This window comes from Danaus plexippus, chromosome 30 (genome assembly GCF_018135715.1).
Source record: "Danaus plexippus chromosome 30, MEX_DaPlex, whole genome shotgun sequence".
In the NCBI taxonomy this organism is placed as follows: Eukaryota; Metazoa; Arthropoda; class Insecta; order Lepidoptera; family Nymphalidae; genus Danaus; species Danaus plexippus.
Window position 1 is genome coordinate 331814 of NC_083557.1, and position 14134 is coordinate 345947.

At 34.6% G+C, this 14134-nt stretch overlaps 1 protein-coding gene across 3 annotated transcripts; it reads right to left on the reverse strand.

Annotated features, from left to right (window-relative positions):
• Window positions 1–491: 491 nt before the first annotated feature.
• Window positions 492–13866, reverse strand: LOC116776532 (43 kDa receptor-associated protein of the synapse homolog). Of its 3 annotated transcripts, XM_061525648.1 has the most exons (15): window positions 13654–13866; window positions 13248–13417; window positions 12544–12622; window positions 11973–12090; window positions 11302–11384; window positions 10073–10227; window positions 9140–9291; window positions 8612–8734; window positions 6890–7073; window positions 6412–6612; window positions 5614–5723; window positions 5213–5393; window positions 4349–4539; window positions 2707–2833; window positions 492–2367 (listed from the first exon to the last, which is right to left on the reverse strand). In XM_061525648.1, the coding sequence occupies exons 4-15, from the start codon at window positions 12008–12010 to the stop codon at window positions 2272–2274; spliced, it is 1641 nt and encodes a 546-aa protein (XP_061381632.1). In that variant the 5' UTR covers window positions 12011–12090; window positions 12544–12622; window positions 13248–13417; window positions 13654–13866; the 3' UTR covers window positions 492–2271. The 3 variants fall into 3 exon arrangements, with proteins under 3 accessions (XP_061381632.1, XP_061381630.1, XP_061381631.1); XM_061525646.1 differs by having other exon boundaries at window positions 11973–12087; window positions 13248–13866; XM_061525647.1 differs by having other exon boundaries at window positions 13248–13866.
• Between the last annotated feature and the right edge of the window lie 268 nt (window positions 13867–14134).

The window sequence follows — 14134 nt, forward strand, 5'->3', positions numbered from 1 at the left end:
TTAATCAAATTCAAATAAAATTTGTTCATGATTATATTTCTCCTAGTTTTTTTTATTAATATATATAAATGTGGTAGGCCCAGAAAAAGTTTCATTATATATACATATTGTGTTTAGATTTAATTTTCTTGTCCATTCATAATGCGTTTTAAAAGGCACTCTACCGTAATATGCTCAATTCTGTATGCTTAGTTCAAATTGGCATCGTCACGCTACATACGAAGCGTCATCAGTTTTTTATTAGTAAATCTGGCCATATAATAGTGTTAATGTAAGGTTTAGAATCAGAAACGTAAAACTCTTAGCATATAGTATGATGAATATCGATAAATTTTTAATATGCTAGCAACATTGTAGGACTAAATGAATATTATATACAAAAAAAAAATGAATATTATTATGAATGAGTCAATTAATAATTCTTTATTATATCAATATTTTACTATAATAGAAAATGATATATGAGACAGAAAATAAAACAAATATTTTTTTCTAATTATATATTTTTTCAATTTAAATCTTTAAAATATAACGAACAATATTCCAATAATCTTATATATCTAAAATAATAAACACAACGCCATAATCACAACTACATGTTAACGATATTTAGAAAGAAATACGTTACACCGAACATAGTAAAAGGTTAAAAAATAAACTTTATTAAACTAGCTGTACACGCGGCCACGCTCGCACAATAACTTTTTGATTATTTGGATACGTCCAACACTTTAAAATTTAGATTTACTTGTGATTTCAACACGATAAATAATCTTTTAGGAACATTCGGATGAGATATAACAAAAGAATCATCTAAACAGTGCATTCTACGTCTACCCGTGTAATAATATAGATTTATTTAATTTAAAACATAAATTTAGCACACAAATGATTATTTTACCTATATAGAAGTGATTTGACTAATGACAATAGCGTTTTTGTGGAATTGTCAAAACTGAAGTTATGATATGGTAAAATATATAGGAGTATATGGAAGAATTTAATATATTTTATACAAGAATAAATAAAATTTATATATTATTTATCTATCTACAGTATCAAGGACAATAATCTGCATTATCCTTTCTTTATCAAAGCATTAACATATACTATGATATCACATCGCAAAGTAACCTTTTGACAATACAGACGCCGGTCCCTTATATAATCTATGAATACTATAACATTTATAATATCTGAATTATTTTTATTTCATTAATTATTTATATTAATATTAATATAATATAACTCTTTAAGGTGAAGAATTATTTTTTTAATATTTTTATATATTTTTTTTTCATGCGTGATTTCAAAACTAGTGCACATATCTTTTTTTTTTTAATTTCTTAAATGACCACAAGTGTTTGGCAGTTTGTGGGCTTTTCATTTTATAATAGAGTATGTAGATGCAACAAATCCTTCTATCACGATACAAGCGTATGTTTCTTATGATAAAATATTTATTAATAATTAATCTTACTTGTATTTGACACCACATAAAATCTTATTTTTTAAGAAAGCGTAAAATATATTATCCTACACAGACGTGAAACGATCAGATATGGACTTTTCCTTCTTTCATTGCTTTTTAATATCTTTTTTTATTTCTAACAAAAATAGAAAACTAAAATTAATTTAAAATATATAAAATAATGACAATAATATATTGAAGTAAATAATAAAAATAGCCGAGAATAAAAAAATACTTTTATGATAACTTTTGAAAATGCACGTTTACAATGCATGCACGCAGTCTACAGATAAAAACAGTTTCATAGTGTTTACAGTGTCCTGTTAACTTTAATGCTTTTGCTAAATTCTTTTCCATTCAACTGATTTTTTATTTTTACCGCCATTGTTGTCAAACTTCGTTTTCAGATTCCGTACAATTAAATATAATGTTGGCTGTATACTGTCAACGTAGTGCTTAGTTTTAATTTTACTATTACATGTAAAGGCATTTTTGTTTGTAGATATTATATTACTTAGAAATATTTAATTTATTTAGAAAATATGTGAATAAAAAATTAAATAATGTAATGAAACACACAAAATACATCAGGAAGTTACAATTCTACATAACATTACAAATAAATGAAGTTGCTTGTTACTCTTACATAACATTAATTAAGTTATAAAAACGTGAATATTTATATGCAAAAATGTGTTCGAACGGACACAAGTCGTGTGAAGAATAAATAATACAATTAAAATCTTGAAAATATCGTGAAAATACAGAAGACATTAAATGATTTGATTAAAATATTTAAATTAAACACTGGACGTAGCTTGTTGACTGCTGTGGTCGCTCAGCACGGAGTTTATGTCGGAGTCGCGCAGCGTGGGAGGCGTCCCGAATGGAAAGTCCTGGAAGATGAGGATTTATAAGGCTTTAATTATAATTTTAAGATGTATTTGTTAAGCAATATAATTTAAAGTAGCTGGTAATTTTAGAACCCACTAAATTATTGTTGTATGAGGTTTAAGTTGTGCCAGATGAGAAACAGATTGTGAGACTTGGTTGATATGCGAGATGAAAATATCCTTAGGACATAAAAGTAATATCGAAAGGAATGAAGAAATTCCATCTAGAAGATATTTGGCGTGTAAAGTAAACATCAAGGTGGATAGAGATGCTTGTGACTGATGTCCAACTCCTGATGTCCGTTTATTCATCCGATCTTATATGAAACGAGGAGGACTCACCACCTGTGAGGGCAGGCTCCTCGGGGCTGGCGGGGCGGGCGGTGGAGCCCTAGCACGAGGTGAGGCGCATTCAGCACATTCACCAGAACCACGGTTGGAGCGACGGGACCAGGACTCCGGCATACAGCTGCAAAGGTAGAGAATACACCTTCAATAAGAGCCGAGTATTTTCATGTTTTTCTTCTCTTTGCATAATTTATGTCTATAAAACTTGTTGCAAATTATGTGAACGTCAAGTGAAGATCACAACAAACACATATCAAAGGTGATACTCCCTCGATGAGAGACCACAACGATAGCAACCAACTATCAGAAAAAAATATGCCGTCTACCAATTTATAAATGCCGTAAAGTTGAAGCCGTAATGAGGATGAGGAAGGCATTAATTTTGAATTGAGCCTAGTAATACGCCAAATTTTTTTGTTGTGTCGAAGGCTCCAATTTTGGGGGCCCAATTTTTCTATCCTATGGTTACTGCTGGACGCAGGTATAGACAAAATAGTTTATTCTGATGTCTACCGCTCGAACAGTGATGGTCAGGAGACGGCTCGCTTACTGAAACATTTTAGATAGGATGCTGTTATGGTTTCCCTTTGGTATCCTTCAGCAGGTGGTCTTTTTAGGAGACTTTAATACCAGCCATAAGTCAGGCCTTTATCATGTAAGTTGACGACGCTGGAAGTAGCTCCAAATTTCGCTTCGTCCTTAAGTCTTTCTCAAATAAAGTAAGCTACAAGCGTGCTGCATAGCGACCATAAAATTTTCTGCACATAACATAACCAAATTTTCTGCACATAACGGATAAAGACAAAGAAACTATCGAAGTCTCTTCCCCATTAGGAACCTGTTACCACACTGTGGTTTGTCTGTATCGACATATTCTCCGCTTGATCAGGATTGAAAGAGGAATGTTTCGGCACAAGTCAGCAGCCTGACATGACATAAGATTTCTTTCTTTATTATTCTTGGTCACATGTTTGGTTGCATTACTTGAGTTTCGTGATACCACATATTTACCTCTTCTAGTGCAAAAGTACGGCAGTACTTCACGCCAGGATAGCTTCTTTGTCTTTACAAAACATAATTCCGGTTGACTGGAGAATATTGCGGTCATATCTGGGCAGAGGTAGCTGAATAACAGTTTGCTGCATAGGATTGGAGGAGAGTGTAAAAAACTATTGGAGACCAATACTTGTTTACAATCAAACTCGTCAGCCTTGAGCATAAAGTAGCCAACGTCACGGTATTCTATATGATACAATTTGAAGAGTGAATGCAGGAATTCATTCAGGCACTCTTTCTTCATGAGAACAGCAAATTTAAAAACAGTTTGTCTGCCCCTGTGTTTTTTCCCAATTTAAATTTGGATATTTTTAAGGTTATAGTGTGTGTCTGTGGTGTTTCCAAGATAGTTTGTTCACCATTTAAAACTTCATATTCACCTACAAACAGCGTCAATTATCCAGTCAATCAATTGTCCATCCTAAACGGCGTTAATTATTCAGTAAAAGAAGAATCTTATAACCAGGAAAAAAAAAGTTCTTCAAATCAGAGGAAATCATAAAAATTCTCAAACGGCGTAACGAATCGAACGATCATAACTGATAGCACTCAATAAGACTGACAGGGAATATAAACTCACGCAAGATGAACGAAGTGTGTGCACGGTAGTGACACCAGAGGTTCAGGTCGCTCTGCCAGCGGCTCCCTGCAGCGCCCGCAGGTGGGTGCCGCCCACGCGCTAGCAGCTCGCTTCTGACGGGCGGCCGCGTTGTTGTCACCTAGAGCTGTGTAGATGTCCGCCAGTCGGAGACGGACGCGACGCACTAACATCTGACAGGGCGTGCTCATGGTACTTAGTTATTGAACAACTGCTTTTCTGTTCGTAGAAGTCACATAAAAGAAGCTCTTCCAAGTTATTTGTTATTTTGTCGTCTTCATACTTTAATGGGAAATAACAATGACCAGTCCATAATAATAAATTTTAACCGCTATTTTAAAATAAAATTTTGGAACCAATACATCAACTCGTTTCAATTTTAGTTAGTTAATTGATCAGTGTTGCTAGAGTGATAAGTAATGAGATCTAAGATTTTCGCGAGTATTCATTTAAATGAAACTAGTATTATTCGGATTTACTACGCGGATTTTATTATTTAAAAACTACATAATCCCTCCCTCAATCACACCTCGTCTGCCCGTGATCACGGTTGCTGCAAAGTAACCGAAACGTCGGGATTATGTAGTTTTAAAATAATAAAATCCGCGTAGTATATCCGTAATATATTAGTTTCATTTAGAGTGATAAGTATTTAAATCAATCTATACATTCAATGCAAGTCGACATGAACATGATCCGAAATACTCATTACGAATGATCACACATTTATTCGTTTACACAAACATGTCTAAAAGTACCGTGCGTATAATTGTACAAGTTCATTAATTAGGAGTTAACTAAACAGAGTCGTAATAGCGAAGTTGTGGATCAAAGAATCAAACCAACCTTGGATCCAACGGAGGTGGCGACCTCCAATAACCTCGTGTTAAATTCCAGAGGTCTGCAGTTACAAATACGTCCTTGTAACCTGAGCTCGTCCAGGCATCTGGCGGCCCCGTCCATCGCCTCCATCTGCGCCAACCTATCTCCCAGAGACTGACCTGCCCCCATCGCCACTTCGTAATGTCTACCAAAAGAACTTTACGTCAATACTTAGTTCTCGGTAACAGCAATCATTACTAATGACATCAGTTTTATTTTAAAGTCACCAAAATAACTTTCTTAATTAAATAAATATGGTATTGTGAAAATTAGTGGAATATAAGTATCTTCAACAAGTTGTAATCTTAAAAACATAATTATATGAAAAACGACTAGATAAGTCCTGTATATAAAGTTCAAATTACCTCAGAGCCTTCCCCAGGTCACTTTTTCGTCTATACACGTCACCAGCTAGCCTCATGGCGCGGGCGTAGCAGCCCTGGTCACCAGCGACAGACGCCAAACGTAGGGCTTCCTGGAAGTAAAGGTTTCCATGGTATTTTTGACAAATATGCATGTTCATATAGGCCTATACCAAAACATAGACCTATGACAGAAAATCGAAGATAATTCCCCAGAAATCTTAATAATGATTCATTAGTTGTAAATTTTTTTTTACATGTCAAAATAGATTTTAATGCCTAGTTGTATTAGTGTATAAATGTCATATATTGTGTTCGTGTAGGATATACGTAATAGCAAATTTAATATATCCATTTGTATAAAAATTGTATTTCTAGAGCTATTTGAGTTGTTTCTAATGAGCTGGTTTTATGTTATAACGTTGAAATTTTTGAATTTCATACAAATATTTAGATATATTAGCGAAGCTGAAGGTGTAATCTGGTGTGAGTAAAGTTGCTTATGAAGGTCCTGTGCAATAATTAAAATACTTTCAGAATTTTAACTAAACACTCAAAGTTTATAGGAATACTTTCAGCAAATATGCTGAAATATCCGGTCTATGAGATAATGTAAATATTTCATTATTTTCCGTTACAAACTAACAATTTAATACGATATTAGATAATAATAATACCGTTGAGGCCAGTTACTTTGCAGACGAAATGGACGCGTAGTAATCCGAAAATATTAGTTTAATTTAATTGAATACTCGCGAAAGTCTTAGATCTTGTTAACATCTACAAAACTGGACTGCTCACATTGACATAATCATGGGCGTCTCCCAGTTCCCCCTTAGCTCTCAGCGCTGCTGCCATCTGAAGCAGGGCGTTCCTGTGGTGGCGAGTGTTCAGGTTCAAGGAGTTGTGACCCCGGCCCACGTCACAGGCGCGGGACGCACAGCCGAAAGACCGCTCCAGGTCGCGGAGTCTACGCCACAACTCGGATAGACCTACGTACACCTGGATGATAGGAGAAGAATTAAATATAGATAACCTTTCTGGCAATTTACTAGCAACACAAGAAAGCATCTCATTGTTACTTAAGTATTCAGTAATATTATTGTTCATCAAAATTATTGACAGAAAACTTTATTTCTGGTACTTTGGTTCAATAACAGAAGAATTCGCAGTTTTTGGACTGTTGAAACAGCGGTTTTTGGACTAACTTTCTGTTTTAAATATAAGCAATATTACATACTTAATAGTATCAAAGTTCTGTTAAATCGAAATAGCGTACCTGCAGAGTAAGAACGTCGTTATCCTGAGCTTGGGCAACTCCAAGCGCTTTCATGAATCCGTCCATCGCCTTGGAGACAGCTCCCAATTCCATACTGACCACAGCTACCGTCAGATGGACGAAGCCAGCCGTAGACCCACCACCGCAGTCGTTGTACAACGCGTGACGGGCGTAAGACAACGCCCTAAAAAAATAAACGAATGATAAATAAATTTAGGTTTTTCTGGGTTTACATTAAATATCTCATACTTATTAAAGAGACAACGAATAAATAGCTAAAAAACAATATGTCTCCAGATATGAAATTCTTTTTGTGTTGATGAGACGTGATACCTTGTCACGTTCTGGCCTAAAAACTTTAACTTTACAAATTCTTTGATATAAACTCGTCTAACAAATAAAAATGATGACATTTCCAAAATATTCCACGTTTCCATTGCGGATGAAGCCACAGATAAAAACAATCTCTAGTAATTGTTTTATGGAAACGTGTTAAAGAGTATTTTTAGTCCCCTTGATAATTCTGATCTAATTTGTCGTGAATTACATCAAGAGAATGCTGCGGGTCTGATGCACATTTGGCTTATAACCGATTTGTGTTTGCAGAATTATAATTTTAATTTTTAAAAAAATACTTGTATTTATTATCAATCATTTTATATAATTTTTTTCTTTATAATAAAAAAATGCTGATGTTAGTTTACAGAACAATATTTTTAAAATAAGCACTCTTCTCAACATTAAGGCAGTTTTAAACATAGTCAAATTACTTGATGGCTTTTCAACAATGAATGAAAAAAATTAGTAAAGAAATCATCATCATCATCATCAGCCTATCGGTGCCCACTGCTGAGCAAAGGCCTTTACTCACACGGAGAAGGTTTGAGCATTAATCACCACGCTTGCTCAAGGCGGGTTGGCGATTTCAAACTTATAATTTGAAATTATAAGACCAGGTTTCCTCACGATGTTTTCCTTCATCGTCCGTCAGTGGTGTCCAAATACTCTTAGGAACTACATATGACTCGGAAAAGATCACATTGGCACTTGCCAGGTTTCGAACCCGCGCCCTCACGTATGAGAGGCAGGCCTTTAACCTCCAGGCCACCACGACTATATATAATATATAGTAAATAATGTAAATTTCTTTGAATACCTTCCTTATTGTCCTACGATCTTATTTGCAACATGTTATGTAATGATTTTTCTTAATCAAAAGATTGTTAATTTCATTTTATATATATTTTTTTACAAATTAATCAATCAGGACCCTCAACTCATTCGTGGTATATTAATTTAGATGTCCATATTTGAGCTTCAATTTAAATTGACTACTTTGAAGGGATTAGATTTAATCGAATTAATTAAGAGACGGAACCTCATCATTCCATGGATTCACCGTGCGGGTGCCGGGTCCATCGCGTTACAGGGAGAGGAGCTTCAACAGTGCCTGGGACTTGTGACCCAGGTGTAGGTTTAAGGGGCCCCTATGTAACGCGCGTTAAACGCTCACCTTCACCGTCCAATCTCCTCTCTCTTCCTAACCAAATTTGAAATTAACCTGGGTACCTTCGAAGTAGCTCCTAAGAATGAATTGACGTTAGTAAGATTTGGGCCTGTCTTTTAGTAGGTTGTAGAGAGATTTAGCTGTTATACCTCTCGCTCCCGCTTCAAATTCAGAAAAATAATCATGACACAAAGAATGAGACCATCACGTGTTACCTGTCAAGCCCACCCAGGTTCTGATGGGCCATCGCCAGGTTGAGGTACGCCTCCGCTCTCATCGGCGCCGAGTCTAGTTCTTCAGATATGCCGAGCTGACGGTTTGCGAATTCCAGTGATTCCCTGGAATTTAAAATGTCAAGTAGTAAATAGTTTTCCTTCTTTCTAATAAAATTATTAAGTTACGTTACCAAAATTAGAAATAATCTCATTATCAATTAATTACTTCATAGTCACTTTGTATTTGTTTGTTTATCACAAGATTCAAAATATTATCTACACACTTTTCTTATTTCATACTAATGTGTTCAAACCGTTAAAAAAAATTGTCTGATTCGCCACTTTCTGATAATTGCAATATCAATTTAAATGTTGCGAAACAACTCATATACTTAAGCAAAGGGGGAAGTAAGTCTTGCTTTTTCGTCGACATTAAAATTTATGCCACAAACATGTACGCAAAAAAAGTTTTTAATAGAAAAATAAAGGGAAAGTTTTCCCTATAATTAACATATAACGCAGTCCAACCTGTACTTCCCAAAGTCCATGTAGGCTTTATACAAGTGTCCCAACAGCGCGAACTTGTCCGTTCTGTGTCTAACTCCTCGTAACGCTGACAGCCACACTTTGACCGCCTGGCGTTGCTCGTTTTGCATATAAAGACGAAGACCGCGTTCAATCTGCATGATATATAATTAAATAACACAGATACCTGATATATATTCTTAAGAATTTACCTAATTAACAGCTAGACTTAAATAATTCTTCCACAGTGAGACAGTTCCTATGAGACTAAACAGTGATTGTGACACATCCTCACGAGGAATCGTCTGATTTATTTCGACGTTTCTTTCGAAAACTAAGCATATTAATTTAATTTTCTTTTTGACAGACCTCATTGATAGTTCTTATCCATCCCCAGCACTAATGGACCACGAGAATTCTATTGGATTTTGAATCAAGATCAGATTGGATCATAAAGGTAGAGTAGTACCTTTTTACAATCTTTAAATGTTAATTTTTAAACTCTTCATGATTGAAATAATTCGTGGCACAGTTGTTTTGGGCTCATTTGTGAATTGTAAAAACTAGAAGAGATGGTGACCTACATTCGGAGATCAGTCGACGTGAGTTTTTTATATAAAATTATTTAATGATAGTTTAAAATTACATTTACAGAGCTGAGAAGAAGTGACTAAAATGTCATCATTAATTGAGTGAAACGAGCGTTGCGAATTGATCTCGCGAACCGAATGTACGAACGAGTCGAGGTTTTTTTTGTTCGATAGCCCAGTTATCTATGGTGATAGTATTCAAAAAAATTGATCGGTCGGTACGGAAAATGGAAGCCATGTTCAAAATATAACGGTTTGGTACCGAAATCTTTAGTTCGCTTCATTTAACTTGCATCGAGATGTCTCGGAGCATCTCCTAGTTTAACCGAATATGGTTAGACTATACCTTTCTCCTGGCAAAGTACTGGTCCAGTCTGGAGCGGCAGACCCTGAAGCACTCCAAGACTCCGGAGGGCCTGTGAGCTGGTCCAAAGCGAGAGCCCCAGCGGATGGCGCCATTGCGATTCTCATTGGCATATTCTTCAGAGAATGGATAAAGTTCTGGAATTTTGTTCATGAAGAAGTAAGTAAGTAAGCGTTGAAAAAATAATGTTTTATATTGAGTTTGTGATATAAATTTGTTTTCACTGTATTCCTTGGACCTTTCGGTTAAATTTTACTAATTTATTGGGAAGAATGATTGATTTTCCTTAATTTTAGAAAAACATTACAAACCAAAATTGTTTGTAATTAATGAAGTAATTCGATTCCAACATTTTTTTTTTTAAATTAAAATATATAAATTTACGACTACAGTAATATTAATAGAAAATGGAATAATGATGTAAAAATTACAACTAGATCTAACAAAATGCCGGCATTAAATGGCATGGCATTTGTAAACCTATCGGATCTAAAGTAAGCCGAGTCAAGGTTACCGCAAATAGACTTCTATCGGCTTACATAATACTTAATAGATTACCTGCATCTCGTAATTGACCTTAAAGCTTAAATTTTGTAAAAAAAATTACGATTTCTAAGTTCATAAGATCTCTTGAACAATCGACATTTTGATTTCTTCGCTATGGTAAAGAGTATCAAAATCAGACTTAAATGAAACTAATATTTTTCGGATTACTAAGATTATTTTATTATTTTAATAACTACATACTCCCGGCGTTTCGGTTACTTTGCAGCGACCGTGATCACGGACAGACGGGACGTGAATGTCAAACTCGGACTTATTCTGGTAAGTTAATACAAAAATATTTCCCTATCCCAACTCATCTGATGAAAAATTATGTCCAATCTGTTGGTTTTCTGTGCAAATTGATGTCGTTGATTTTTTGTTGCTAAAGGGGGCGCACGACCAGACAGCCCACCTGGTGGAGGTAGTTATCTCCGCTCATAGATATCCGCAACATAGTTTTTCGGATGCGTTGCCGATCTTGATTGTGAAAGAGAGAGACGAAAGGATGGGAAAAGTATAGGCAACCGTCTCTCTCACTCATTGGACGAAATGCAGCAATTAAAGACTACTACATAACCTTTTATAATTATAAATCAAACATAATTCAACTTTACTAAAACGTTGAATATTGATAGGTGTTTTGTTATGGTTCCTGTACATCATACCTGGTGGATCTTCGATATGGTGTCGGGATGGATCAGGTGAGCTGAGCAGTCGCGTCGCCGACAATTGGTGCGCCGGCACCCCGCTGGAAGGAAATATTAACTCAATAATTCATGAGTGCACTGGTCCGCAACCAAGGCTGTAGATTGTGTGGTGATTCACGAGGATTATCAAGAAGTGATATTAATTCTAGGACCTGAACGGAAATGTATCACTAAGAAGGTCCATGGTTCATGAAGAATGAGCTAGAGTGTCGGTTAAAACCAGTTGGTAAACAGCTTTACTGTTTTTATCAGCTTACTCTGCATCTAAAACCTGAACTCTTCACCTTCCAGCATCTCTAGATCAATATGTTTATATAATATTTTTAATTAAAATATCCTTGTCATCTGTGCCTTTAACAAAGATAGAACATTTTTTAAATTAAACAGCAAGAATTAATTTTATTTACCCAGATAAGAATCTGGAAAATGGAATAGAGTTTTGCCAAAAAAAAAACAAGAGTTTCTCATCCAAAGAACATAGAACTTAAACCTAATTTATTTAAAATTAGTACAAGATTCTTTGACTATAAGACTTAGCGTCGGTCCCATATGAACATAGAGTGTGTTAATGAAGTCTAAGTCTGACAATACTAAGGAAGTCTCTGCGGTAAGTGTATGAGGAGTCTGACCCGAGGAAGTCACGCGACTCTATGGAGTCCCATGACATGATCCGCGGGTGAAGCCGACAGGGTCACCTGGCGAGCGGGTGCATCCTGCCGTCCTCTTCGCGGGCCACCGAACCTCCTGCTGATAAAGCGAGATAGGTGATACGTGAAAATTGTGAAAATGAGGGTAGTCTGGTCTTTATAATTGCCAATTTTTTTAAGTTCTTGTGAACCTAATATCCTCTATGTCAGTCAAATATTAGTTAATTATCCGGGATTCGAACCGAGATACTGCGACTGGCTTAGATAGATAACATCCGTCATTTGAACCATATTATTTAATAGTTTCTCAGTAAAAATAACATCGATTAATTAAAACACATTTTTTTAAGCCTCACTAGTATGTCAAATCTCACGGACAAGTGCTCTCAGAAATTTAAACGGTACAAACCAATTTAAAATGCAAATTGATTTTTCTGTAAAATTTCTCTTCGTATCTCGACCTATATACCAATGTACCAATGGTCTATATATATATATAACTTGTATATATATATATATATACAAGTTTTTTTATGTTATTATTGATACTCACCCGCTTTAAGCAGCTTCAAAACTTTTAATCGCTTTTGCATTTACGATAAAAATCTTGTCATCCATTTTGTTATGAATTTCTGAAAATACTTAAAATATAACATCCCCACAATTAATCGGTACTATATCTGTTGTTTTAATTTAAATTTTAGAGTATAATTCTATTAAATGTCTTACAAAGTCATTATAATTTACAATAGTAAGCTTACTATTCGTTACACAAATACTTATATATTAAATCAGATAAGTTTTTAATGTACGAAAAAAAAAAATAATATGTGCCATATAGATATTAATATTAAATAAATTATCAAAAAACCTGACATATTATTAAAATTAAAACAATATATATATACTAGATTGAAATAAAATTAATATCACCGAACTTATTGTATCCTAGGTCACAGAATGACCTAGGTCGTGCTCCTAGTATCAGAATTAGGTCACTGTACCTTAGTTTTAGCGAAAAATAATTTACACTTAAATTTATCGGATAACACTGCTGATATAAACACTTTTTAAATAATATTTATTTATATATATATATATTATACTAGAATAATGTTGTTTACGCAATATTTTAATCAATAACATGTATATTTTATATTTAATTCTAAACGTCACATAAAATATATAACGCTGTGCACAGATCGTGTTGTTTTAAAAATAGGTTCTATAATATATAAAAAAAAAATCGTTACTCACCGCTGAACGGAACTATAAAACTAACTAAATTCACTCATATAGATCGCTTAGACAATTCTCACTCATAAATATTGTATAATTTATATTTTTGGGGACGTTTTTTTATTCTCTTTTCACCAGTTTTGAGTTTTATTCCCCAGCACTCGCGTCATTTCGATCACACCCCTGTGCTGTGTTGTGTCAATGAATACAGAGAGCTGTGGAGCTGGTGTCAGACTATTCAGCAGCGAGACGCCATTACACTTATATATATTTATTATAAACAAAAATTTTATCAATGCACTTTTTATTTATAATAAAACGTATTAGACACTGTGAACGCACGAGAAATAGGAAGCTAAGAATTAATTTAGACCCGTAAATATGAAAAAGTAAAATATATTGAATTTATAATACGAATAATCACCAAAGTTCATAAAGCATTAATCCTGGGATGACACACATGTTATCTTTTTAAAATGTAACATAAAGACTACTCCACACAATACCCTCGTCTCACCCAGCATCTTTCATCCCATTTTAAGATCACAGAGCGCACGCGCGGACCTTAAATCGACACAATGTGTTTCCAACAAGCGAATCTGCGACCCTGTGCCTGACACACGTCCATAGCACAGTGACACAGATAAACACGCTACATGGACGCAACAGAGATTGAGGCGTGAAAATAGGCTGAAGAGCTATCGGTGAGGCAATACATATAATGAGGATTCATATATACATAATTTTATATTAATGAAGTGTTTTTTTATTGGTAGACATACATATTTTCATGTTATACGAGTTCTGGTCTAGTCCATCAAACTATGATTTTCGGAAGTTAGTCCATTGTTTCATTATTGACTATGTTATGTAAATAGATTTCGTAATTTTTATGTAACAGACAA

What these genes read in the sequence shown, in the direction of transcription:
- LOC116776532 (XM_061525648.1), bottom strand. Translation starts at nt 12,010, where the DNA reads ATGTCATGGGACTCCATAGAGTCGCGTGACTTCCTCGG. An exon ending in CCATATCGAAGATCCACCAG is followed by an intron (nt 10,228 to 11,301) that starts GTATGATGTACA and finishes ACAAAATTCCAG; the next exon opens with AACTTTATCCATTCTCTGAA. An exon ending in ATGGACTTTGGGAAGTACAG is followed by an intron (nt 8,735 to 9,139) that starts GTTGGACTGCGT and finishes TTTAAATTCCAG; the next exon opens with GGAATCACTGGAATTCGCAA.